Here is a 12,295-nt window from a genome sequence, read left to right as displayed (position 1 = left end):
ACTCGCTTTTCCCCGTTCTATGCGGTTTTACTTTTCGGGGCCCCTTGTCTGATGTTGATAATGAAAAAGTTTTGATTGCTATTTGATTTGAGTTTTTGATTGGGTTCGTATGTGTGTGTGTGTACAATGCTGCGTATGCGCAATGTTCATTGTTAAAGGTTTCGAGTTTCGGGTTACGGGTTACGGTTACTGGCTTCCAACACTTTCCGCCTCTCGCCGCGTTGGCCATTAAAGTTTAATTTATGCACTGCTGCTACTTTTGCTGGCAGGTGCTGTCAATAAGTTTTTGACAGGCTGCAATAAAAATTACTTGAAGGACGCGCCAAAAACTTTCCGATTACTTCGCTTATGCCGCTCCCAAGGCGGAACGTGGCGTATACGTAATATGCAAATGTGCTCCTGCCACGGCTAAGTGAAACTAATATTATGCCCCACGTATTGTCAAATAATTTATGCAGCCCCAGTTGGTGAGTATATGAGTGTGTGTGTGTGTGTGTGTGGCATGCTTGTCGTTAAGTGCACTAGAAAATGTCAATAGGTCGTACTTGAGGCGTCAAATATTTGCCTATTGATCGAGGGCAACTAAAGAGCACAAAAATACGAGAGGAGCCCCGTCTCGAGTTGGCAGTCGCCAGAAGTGCCGCCGCACAAAAGGATACACAGGAAGATAAGCTTATATAGTTCCTGGAGGGCCTGTCATATTTGGTAAAATCATAATAGTTGCCAATGAATATTATAAAATGTAATTTATAAAGATATCTGGCCAGATTAGTACACAGGCTAGTTATGTTATTTTCGTTTGAATGTTAACGAATTTATTACATCGAAATAAGTTCTTTTTTAGAGTAACTTGTATCGGAACCTCAAAGAATGCAACTACTTAGACTTCAATATTCTTAGAGACAATGCTGAGATTGACTTAGAACTTTCTAAAATGGTTTAGTAGCAGAGAGAAAATAAAAAAACAATAATAAATTTCTTTGTCGCCCTCCAATAAAAGACTTTAAATTTAAAATCATTTGAAAATGTTTCTAAAAGTATGCAACAATATTTTTTGATAAACAAAATCACATTTATAAGATGACGAATGCTGATGTTTTATTATTTGTAGCAAACTTTTAGGCGTAATCGGTTAAAGGATTTCATATTGCTAGTGGTATTTGTGGAATTTTTTGTTGTTATTTATATAAAATTCTTAGAAGTTACAAATCTAACATCTGTAATCCTTTAAATATTCATGTTAAGTAAGCTATGTAATTTTCTTAGAAGTTACAAATCTAACATCTGTAATCCTTAAAATATTCATGTTAGCTAAATTACCCAATTGCCGATGCATTTGCACTGTGTAAGTGCACATTTGTGCAGCTTGCAATTAGCCGCTTGCACGTAAGTGGGTAACAATTTCTGTTTTTCCAGCCAGCTCTCGAGGCGGCCGAGTGACTTGGGCAATAAAGGAGCAACAACTGGAGGAAGCAGCTGAAGGAGCAGGACCAGAAACAGGACCACAACCACAACCAGAACCCTAACCGTAACGGTAACAAAACCAAAATGCAAAGTCATGCGCACGACAGCCAGGCCCAAAACGTGTCGCCTCAAGTGCCACGCCATCTTATCGCTGGCCACAGTTTGTTGCCTTATCTTGAGGCACTGCACGTTTGCCACATGTATATATAGGTATATGGTGAGGTATATATATATATGTACATAAATATATGTGTGGGTGGGTGTGGCTGGTCAGTGCGGCAGTGTGTGTGTGTGTGTGTGTGTGTGCTCTCGCCAAGCTGTGGGAAATATTGTCGTTATTGTTTGTTGTCGTTCTCGCTGTCGCTGTCGTTTTTAGTGGCACTTTGAGTGCCAGCCATTACGTATACGCTGCGTTGGACACGCGCCATTGCATAAATTCAAGTGAAACGTTAAAACAAAGCGGAAATGCGAAAACTACTAGCAAATATTATCTTTCTTTTAGCGTTTTCGCAGTCTTTGTCTTCATCTCCGCTGTCTCCGTTTTTCCCCATTTCCCCGGTTTCCCCGGTTTCCCTGCTTACCATCCTCAGGACCTCTCGTCCTGACAGCTGCAGGGACTGAGGCAAACGCCTACGCCGAGATAAGCAAAAGTTGGTTTAGGCCTTTCTGCTGCGCAGTAAAACACTCTGGCAAAATGTCTATGGGTCGCCCAGCCTCCATTCTCCATCCATCCAGATTTTAGCCCCCCCTTTTTCTCGAGGGCGAGTGTGAGTAAGCGTTTTTTAATAAAGTGATAACTTGATGCCTGACAGCCGCCTGACAGTCGCTAAAAATAAACACATCCGCTTAATAAGCCAGCCAGCTCCCGGGACACACAGGAAAGCCGCTCGGACATGGAAACATTAACTATTATGAGCTATCCCAGCAGTTGGGCCACGCCCCACTTTATGGACTTGCTAAAGCCAATTTCAGACACACTGGGAATAGCTTAAGTATACCCACAATGGGTCATAGTTGGGGATTGGCCCATATATTTTATACGTTATGATCGGAGGTATTTTGTAAGTCACCAAACACTTAAGGCCGATTTTATGCACCTATGTAGATACTTCGGTCCAGATTCTAAAAGAATTTTTTGTTGAAGATCTTCTTTTAAATCACAACGTTTATAACAAAATTTAATTTTGATTTTAGCTTGGTTAAAAAAGTATATAAATGTAAGTGCTTTAATTTAAATGTTTATCTAAATTTTTGCTATGGCATATGGTTGTTTTAGATATAACTTTGAGTATATGTATACCTACATTATGCCTTTATTATGAACGTGATACACTCGGGTTTTGAAATCATCGTACTCCCAAATTTAAAATAAATTATGCATACTTTTAGACACTTAATGATACGTTTAAAAGTTCTTTAAAACTCCTAGCGATTTTTGTGGCTCCCCAGTATATCTATATTTTAAAAATTTTAAACCCGTACTATTTCAGCAGCAATCCAATACATTATTTGGAAAATATTTTAGGAACATGTTGACATCTGCCAACAAAAGCTTTTTATTCCATTTAGATGCAAGTATAAATGGGCATTTTTTCAATACCCTTTTTCTTCGAATTTGCACTCGGTTTGCTTGGAAAGATCGTTTGGCCTTTTGATTAAATTAAACCCAATCCCCGTACCAAATTCGAGCTTATGCGCCAGCTGAGCGGACGAGGTGAGGTAAATGCATAAAAAATTGAATTGCATTGGCGAGAGTCCTTGACATTTTGCAAAATGAACAGGCGATGGCGATGGCGATGGCTAAGAATATCTCTCGCCTCCAGGCGGGCCAATAAAAATAGTTGCCGGCACCGAATTGTATTTGCCGGGGCAAATGTGAAAAAAATTAGACCTGCCTTGTCGGGGCTTTATTAAATATTTGAAAAGCAGATGGAGGCAGGAGTGGCAGTGGTAGTGGAATGGAATGGCGATTGGCAAAACACAAGCTCGGAAAAGGCACACAGACAGAAGGAGGCTGGCCTGCCTGCCGTTTGTAGATATTTTCAATCATACTCAAAATGTGAAGGAACAACAATTTACGCTCAATGACACTCGACGGCGAGCTGTTGACGCTGCCTGCCACTGCCTCATGCCCCATGCCCCATGCCACATGCCCCATGCCGCATGCCCCCGAATGATGCAGCTGGCAAGCTCAAATAGTGGGTCTCCTTGTTGGACGCGAACCCGGGTGGTCCTGCCTTTGTCGCTGCCACTTTGGCATTATCTGCTATCAATAAATTCCCAGTGAAGTGGGCACTTGTGTGGCAAGTGGAGCACAACGGGGAAGCCCAACGGGGGGGCAGCCCAGCAACCCAGCAACCCAGCAGCCCATGCCGCACAGGAAGTGGCAGCGTGTAAAGTGAGCAAACTGTGTCGCTCTGGCCTTTAACCTTTTGCCTGGGCCTGGGATTGGACTGGAGGATTGGGGCAAGGAGGCTAGGAGGCAAGGAGGCAAGGAGGCTAGGCGGCTTGGCGGCAAGGAGGCTTGGAGGCCCTGGGACTTTGACTCGGCAAGGCTGTCATTTTGTGTTGCATACTTTGTGGCGGCGCCTGTGCAATGTTGCATGAAAAAGTAGCGTAAACTTTGCTCCACTGAATGTGTGCCTTTTCCTTTGCCATTTGCTGTTTTGGCCCAAATAAAGGACACACACAGGCACAACTGTGCCTTGGAGTCGCTTGACTTTTGCCGTCTCTCTTAACGCCACGACATTTTCGATTTTGGACTTCTTGTTACGCTATATAAGCCCATATAACGTATAAAGTATAAAGTATAAGTCACATCATGCCACGTCGCGTGTATCTCCGTGTCCTCGTCTGCGTGCCCAGCACGCGATCGTGTAATCCTGTAAACGTGCATTTGTACTCGAGTCTCAGTCGCATTCGGATTCGGATTTGGATTCGGATTCGGAATAGGATTCGGTTACAGAGTTTCTCGTCGTGGCCCCCATTTGATTTGCCTAATTTGCCAGGTTGCCATGTTATGCAAATGTTTGTGGCTCCTCTGTGTAGCGCCTAAATATTTACTAATGAGCGCTAACCCAAAAGGGAAAAAAAGGCAAAAAAAAAAAGGGGGAATAGAGAAATGGGTGGCAGTCAGTGCCAACCAGAGCTCGGGCTCTGCATAATTTGTGTGATTAAGTTGACAGAACGCCACAGTAGCTGACAACTAATGCCACAATTGCGGCAATTTCTTTGCGTTGTCCGAATGTGTTGTGTGCGGTTGCGGTGGGTTTCCTGTCCACGGATCTCCCCAGGGTAACAGCGGGTGTATTGGTTCAGCGGCTGCCCCGTTGACAGCTGACAACTGTCAGTTGGGTATGAGTTTGTGTGTGTGGGGGGGGAGAGGGCTTTCGAATCCTTGCACAAGGGTTTCCAAAAACAAACATAAACAGCGCTGCCCCGCCAACGTTGACGGGTGAGTAATTACAAGACCATCGAGTGGCAGTTGTCATTTTTCAGTCGCTGCCTGCCTGCTATTTTAATGACTGCCACATGCAAATGTGACAATGACGATGTAGATACGAACTCGTACTTCGGACTGTGGAGTGGCCTAATAAATGACCGTGCACTTAGTCCAACTGCCCGAGCAATTCAACATTTATTCACTGCCAGGTCAAGCTGGCTGTCATTCAGCCTAATTAGCGCCGGGCTAGCAAAAAGTTTTTCAAGCGCATTTTGCAGCAAAATGATTTGAATAATCATAAATTACCATGAATTATGGGCCCCACGTTGGGCGCCACAAACACACGCATATCACGCACCTGTCGCCTGGGGGGCTGGTCACTGCAGCAAAGTGTCAGAGCGCCCGAAAGCAAATTTATTGTTATTATAACTACTGCCACAACTGTAGTTTTTCTTTGTTCGCCTCCGTCCCCAAATGTTCCGAAAATGGGGAGGTGCCATGTGCTGGCCATGCTAACCATTATTTGGCCATAATTTAATGCGAATTAGAGGCGAGCTCGGCCCTCTATGATGTTATTAGCCTAATTGATAGTTGTAAATGTCACTAATTGAGTAAATGCCATTGAATACGGCACCGTTAATAGTACACGCCCCTTCTAGCTATGATTTTGCATAATTACATATACATACATTTACAGAGCATTTAAAAAAATAAAAAACTGTTCATTTGATTTCGGCAGTGATTTAATCTGAATTTCCTAAAATTCAGTTGAATAGTTTTAAAAACAACATCAAGAATACTTTCTTCTTGAATTCAAGAACGTTTCTGCTTGAACATGTGAGTAGACGGATTCTCAAATTGAGATCATATCATCTTGTTTCTTCGATCTCAATGTTTCTGGGTAAATAATGCCTGATTTCAAGAACGTTTCTTCTCGAAAATGTAAGAACGCGAATTCTTAAATTGAGAACTTTTGATCTTAACTTATATCTTTAGGGGAATGATACTTACGCCGCTTGCACTGTGTGGATCCGTTTGTGGCCCGTTTCCTGGGCGATCAGGGCCATGTTGATGGCCAGCCAGATGGTCAGCAGGGGGGTGCGGGGCAGGGGCGCCATCCGGGCCAATTTGTCCGTTCTTGAATCACTCATGGTGGTGCTGTGTGTGTGTTTTTTTTTTGTTTGTTTGTTTCGGGTGTTGGAAGTTGAAATTTCGGGAGGGTGCGAGAGTTGCTTATTTAAAATGGCTGTCGTGGCTTTTCGTAGTTTTGCATTAAAAATTGAAGTATTCGTTTTTTGGTTGCTTGCTTTTGGTTTTTTCTTTTCTTTTCTTTTTTTTTGTTATTCTTTAGTTGCGTATAAAGTAAGTTGTAGTTGTTGTTGTTCTTCTTGTTTGTTGCAGTTATTAGTCAAGGTTGCTCCTTTAGTTTAGTTGCTAGCTGGTTCCCCCGTTTTTAATTTATTTTTTTTGCTCCGCTCGGCTACTTGGGCTTTCTAGTCAGGGCTTTCTCCGTACTTCTCCGCTTGTTGAAGTCTCTCAGTCAGTGAGTTAGTTGGTTGTTTAGGCAGCGAGGCATTCAGTCAGTACTTCAGTGCATGTGTATGGTTGAGTGGGTGTTTTTTTTATAGAGCTTAAAGAAAGAGAGAGAGACGACTCTTATGACAACTCCTTTCTCCGGCTCCTGCTTTCTTTCTTTCTCCAATCCTCCCGTGGCGTCCTGATGGGAGATCGAGTCGAGCTTAGGCCAGTGGCAGTAGCAGATCCTGAAGCGATTCCTCTGATTCGGGTGCTGATTCTGATTCTGATTCTGGTTCCTTCCTCCTGCGGCATTAATTGCTGCTGCTGCTGCTGCTCTGCCCGTAATCAGGTTACTTCCTGCCTTTCCAGCTCTAAGGGACTTTTCTTTTTTTTTCGGCTTTCTCTTGCCTCCTTTATTTACTTTTAATTACTTCTATCCTGACGAGAGAAAGAGAGAGGGATGCCCGCTCATGTGTGTGTGTGTGTGTGTTAGTGAGTTTGGTGTTTCGAGCGCTTTGCAAATTCCTTGAAATTGAGCCTTTCGTTGCCTTTCCTTCCTGTGCCTGCCTGCCCGCCTGCCGTCGTCCTTTCGTCCTGTGGGGAATCTGTCGGAATTTTGGGGGGTCCTGGGGTCCTGGGGCCGGGGTGAGTGTGTGTGTCAGTGTGCTAGTCGAGCTCCAGCAGAGTGTACATCGTGATATCCCGCTACGTATCGCTCTGTTCTGCGCTGCTTCTTCACCCCGCTCACTCTGCCCGCTCTATGCGCTCATTAATAATTACAAAATATCCGCACTGTTCATGGCTGCCTCTGCCGTTTATTTTTGGGTCAGATTTCCACGGATTTTCTATTTTCGTCGCCTCTAATTCCGAGTGTTTCCGTTTCCGTTTCAGTATTTCAGTTGCAGCTCCCTTACTGAGTTCCTGAAATCGTCATCCCATCGGACGCTCCATCGCTCATCGCTCGTTCAATATCGTTGTCGATGTTCCGTTTTCGGTTGATGTTGATATTAATCCAGCTGTAATTGTCCTTTGAGTGCCTGCAACCAGCTCGATGTGACCGATGTTGATGTTGGTGTTGCAGGCGACGGATCTCATTTTATTGGTTTCGATTGCTTGCGATTCCTTTCGCCTTAACTTTGGGCATTGTTTGTTAAGTGCTTACGACTGCGGCTACGCTTCTCGGGGAACTATGGGACATATTTGCTAGATCTGAAAGTCTTATCTTAGTTCTTTGACTTTAACACTGCAAAAGTTTCAAGTAAAATAAAAGAAATTATTATAAATTTATGTTTTTTTTAAGTTTCTTTGATTTAATATTAATTTTTTGAGCTGATTGTTTCACAAATGCGATCCAGATTAGGAGATTATCGAATGTAATATTGCATTTTCCTTTAAACTACATTTTTTCCGAATTTGTTGTAAATTTTGTTCAAGTTTTTATCTCACTTTATTTAAAAATGTAGGTTTGGCAATATAGTTTGTAATATTTTTTGTATTTTCACAGTTTTTGTTAATTTTTTTTTAAATTTTATTTTTATTCTGGTTGAGTGCCGAAAACAGGAATCGGGGCGCGTCGCTTTTTGCTTGAAAATTTCACGCTATTGCTAAAGAACATCCTCACACTCACACACTAAAACTAATTTGTACACGCATACATAAGCATTCACTCAGTAACACACACACACACAGTCGAGGCAGACACTTTTGTATAGATTTTGTCGAGTTGCCGTTTCTTGTGGAGTCCTTTTTTCTGGTTCTCTTGTACCGTCTGTGAGTTTTGCCAGCCGCGTTCGTCCGTTACATTTTCTCAGCTGAGCGTTTGAAAACCGTTTGGCAGGACAGCCAGTTGGCTAGCAGTCAGTTGGCCAGCTAGGAGCCGAAAGGTCCTTGCAGGACGAGAGAGAGAGAGTGAGAGAGAGCGCGAGAGAGTCGGCCAAAAATAGCCCGAGCCTGAGCCCGAGAAAGTGTGCTACAATTTCTGCAAAGAGGCAGAGGCAACTCTCTCTTGCTCTCTCAGGACCTTTTATCCCTGTGTGTGTGTGTGTGTGTTGGCTGGCACCTTTTGTGTGCTCTGGTGTTGCCTTGTTGTTATCCTTTCGGGGCTTTTTGCAGAAATGTCACCGTGCACTCTCAGCTTTGGCAACCCCGGCAGTTACACTCTGTTTAGCATAAACGCTTGCTACTTGGCTCCAAAGTCGTCCTTTTTCCCTTTCCCCCTTCCAGCCTAGTCTATACCTAGTCTATGTGTGTGTGTGTGTGTGGGCCTGCCTTTGTATTGGTTTTTTGTTTTTATAAATTTTTTCGCATGTGTTTTTCCCTAAGCACATTTGATTTGTATGCCACTTTTTGTGGGCTTGGGCTCCCTCTTCAAGCTTTTTGTCCTCTTGCTAAATTTCTCGCGCTTTCTTGCACATTCGCACATATCTCGTTAATTGGTAAGCATGCGTTTTCCTGGAAATTTTCTTGTGCCTTTGCTTTGATTGCTTTTTGCGGCAAACCGAGAAAAAATGAAAGGATTTGTCAAGGCAACGAATGAGGAGAAGGGTTGGAAAGGGGGCTTTCCGAGCATTGTTTCCTGCAGCCTGTTCAACTTGACAAAGAAAAGCGAGCTGGTATGTAAATTCCATATGCATATGTGAGCCGCTTTCTCCGCTTTCTCCCCTTTTCCTTCCCCTTTGTGTGTGTGTGCATATTTTATATTCAATGATAAGAGTTTGACATTAATTAAAATGGCAAGAGTTGCGTGTGTGCGGGGCTCACATTCGACATTTTACATTTCACTTGCAGCTCGGGAAATTTATGCCGTGCCCCCGTCGATGTTTTTAAAACGGCTTTTGTTTGGCTTGCATAAATACTTTCATATTGTATGCGAAAAACGACGACAGTTATTAATGAGTTTTGGCCTCTGCCCCTCCCGCCGCCCCTTTCTTTTGCTCTTCTACATTTTTGATGGCCCACAACAGGGCTTTTAAATATGCAGTCCCTAACTTGAACTTGCATACTTAATGCGTTGGCAACTTTCTAATTACTTAATCCGATTTTACAGGCCACGTTTTCATGGGCAATCCAGGCATTCCCTTCCTCTTTGCAAATACTTTCCTAAAAACTGATTAAGTATCCGCCAATTAAACTAGAGGTCTTCAGTTTGTTAGCCCAAAGTGCTCAATAAATGTAAAATTTCGGCTTTCATCAGGAGTGGAAAATATGGATCCTTGAGTGCTTTTAAAACTGCGCTGGGCTATTCATAAAACTGAACCACGTTGAGCGAAATATCCACGGATCAAAAATAGGATAGTTAGGATCTCTAAAATTGATATGATTTTTTTTTTAATATTATTTATATTCTTTTTTAATATAAAAGCTAAGAATCTTTATTGTTTTTTTGTCTTTAGTTGTTAATTTGATTTTTATTTTTTTTAGTTTGTAAATTATTAGTGCAACTTTTTTTTTTTGAACATTATGAAAAACTATTTAATACCATTTTACAGCTGCGTGTTTAAACATGTTATACGAATAATAAACTATTGTTTTAAAATGTTTAAAGTGATAACCAAGAAGTTTTACTATTTGAACACCTTTTGGTTCTTTGAATCATTACGTTTATGCTCATCCTAACTTTAAAATTAATAAACAATTTAGAAAGATATATTTACCATCTTTAATTAAAAAGATATGCCGTCTTTGATATATTCTTCTATGCTCAATATTTAATTTCCTATTTTTCCAAAGCCCTTATAACTTTTATAAGCAGTTAAATACTAAAACTCGCTTTTAAGGAAGTTCCAAATTTTCTTTCTGTGCTTTTAACGGAGACGAGTGGCAGATTTCATAGTCAACTGCCATTCAAATATTCATGTGCTGGGCTGGAATCGGCTAAGACTTTAAGCCATTAACCTCGTGGCCGCTGTCATCATCAGGGGCGTAGGAGGAGGGGGTGAAAGCGGCAGCAGCAGCAGCAGCAGCCTGTGCCCTCCATTGCTACCTCTCTTTCACTCCTCTGGTGCTGTCTCACTCTGACGCCCTGTTGATGTGTGGCTGGGCACGTTTTTGGCAATTAAAAGCATATGCGGGCTAGGACGCCTCCTCCTTGGGGCTAATCAACGAGGCCGCCCCAACAATTTGCTTGAAAATTAAACAAAGCAAAGGGCGTGCAAAGGGGGATTCACCCCTCCCCTAAAAAGGGGCGGAGGGGGAGTGGCAGCTGCCAAGACGATGAAGCCCACGAAGAAGACGAAGCAGAGTGCCTACCACAAGCAAACAAGCGAATACACACACAGAGACGTCTACGAAATTCGCTCACCCACACATGCCCACGCTCACCCATACTCACACCTACAATCATACACACACACATACATACATACCACACGTTGCAGCAGCAGAAGGAACAGACTCCTTTTTGCCGTTGCCTTTTGTATTTATTTACTGCTTTTTTCTTTGACTTTGAGTGTGGCTGTGTGTGTGTGAGCCAAACTCGGCCAAATTTTACATGTGTGTGTTTGTTAGTGTGTGTGTGTGAGTGCGTACGTGCGTGTTGGTGGTTCTTGTATTTCACAGCAGACTGATTTGATTCCTGATTTTCGCTTTGCCTTTGCACTACTTTACTTAATTATAATTTTCATAATTTATCTGCAGAAAGCGCAATTGGTGTATTTTTAAAATATATCCAGCAGTTTTCTCTCGCTTTTCCGTGCTTTGATTTTCCATGCACACTAACACTAACACAATCGCGCTCTCCCCACACCAATACTGCAGCAGTTACGCCTTTTTCGCGACATTTGCCAAAAGTGCGTTTGATTTGATTTTTGCCTTTTTTGAACGAGGTCACTTGATTGTAAAGATTTTTAGAGGTTTTAAATTTAGGATTTATTCCAGACTATGGTTACCAAAAAAGAGGTGGAAAATGTATCTATGCCTGGGCTTTTTAACAAAATTTGTATCCGCTCGGCGTTAACGACTCGACTCGACTCGACTCAACTCGCTCACGGACTCAGCTCGGGCGTGTTTGATTTTTTTGCGGAGACCGAGACCGACTGGCACAGTGGCACTTACATCACGAAGCCGCGAAAATTCAGGGTGCGACCGGGTCGGCCGAAAGGAGCCGAAAGGACACGATGACACGACTGCCGCAAGGACTCTCTCTCGGCTGGGAAATGTAGAGCTCGGCTTTACAGTTTCGCATTACGAGCGAGTGGAGAGCTTTTCGGCATCGCACTGCTGGCACAGTTGTTGTAGGTCTCAGTTGGTTGCCCTGCTCCTGTAGCCATAGCCCATATATATATACAAAAATATACATATTCTTACACACTTATATCTGTGCGGATTGTTGTTGGTGCAGGCTTTAAGCACACGCAACTGCTTCGCTGTATATGTGGGCTTTGTGTACTACCGGGAATCGCTTTGCCTCCCACTGCCAACTTTCTCGCACACAAATCAACATAAATCAGCTAAATCGTCAGGATACAAGTACACAAACACACACAAAAACACACCCACACACATACACAGAGTCCAAAGGACTGTATTAGTAGTAACATACGAGGGCTGAGCTGCAAGCACAGGGCTGGTTTGCATAGAGTGCAGTGACTAGTGGCTGGATCTCATGGCGTATGCGTAATGCAGTTGATGGGCAAATCTGTTTACCCATGACTGAGCAAATTTTGACTGGGCAAACTTCATTTTAGCCTGAAATTGAACTTGATGTTTGGCAAGTGTAATCCGGCCTTATTGAAATATTCAATTATAATCCCATTGCCAGCTCAGCGTTAATTAAATCGTCCTGTAATTGCTCATTAGTATAACTCTTTGAATGCCAGTCTGGGCGATTATTTTGTGTAATCCCTAAATATGAGAAGTATTAAAACAAATACT

The 12,295-nt window shown here is 42.7% G+C and overlaps 1 protein-coding gene across 8 annotated transcripts in view; it reads right to left on the bottom strand.

The window, feature by feature from the left end:
• The window catches only part of Rdl (Resistant to dieldrin), a 35,430-nt gene extending 23,971 nt beyond the window's left edge, over positions 1-11,459 (bottom strand). For 7 of the 8 annotated variants that reach the window (XM_065864977.2, XM_065864980.2, XM_065864982.2 and 4 more), the window contains exons 1-2: positions 11,311-11,459; positions 5,918-7,667 (exon numbers count right to left, since the gene is read on the bottom strand). In XM_065864977.2, the coding sequence (XP_065721049.1) occupies positions 5,918-6,057 (140 nt within the window). In that variant the 5' untranslated portion in view covers positions 6,058-7,667; positions 11,311-11,459. Of the gene's footprint in view, positions 1-5,917; positions 7,668-8,189; positions 8,383-11,310 lie in introns of those variants that run through there. The other variant, XM_070997062.1, reaches the window with a different exon arrangement.
• Positions 11,460-12,295: the final 836 nt, after the last annotated feature.

Source organism: Drosophila suzukii, chromosome 3, assembly GCF_043229965.1.
Source record: "Drosophila suzukii chromosome 3, CBGP_Dsuzu_IsoJpt1.0, whole genome shotgun sequence".
In the NCBI taxonomy this organism is placed as follows: Eukaryota; Metazoa; Arthropoda; class Insecta; order Diptera; family Drosophilidae; genus Drosophila; species Drosophila suzukii.
Note: the sequence above shows the minus strand (reverse complement) of the source record. Positions and strands in the feature narration are given on the sequence as shown.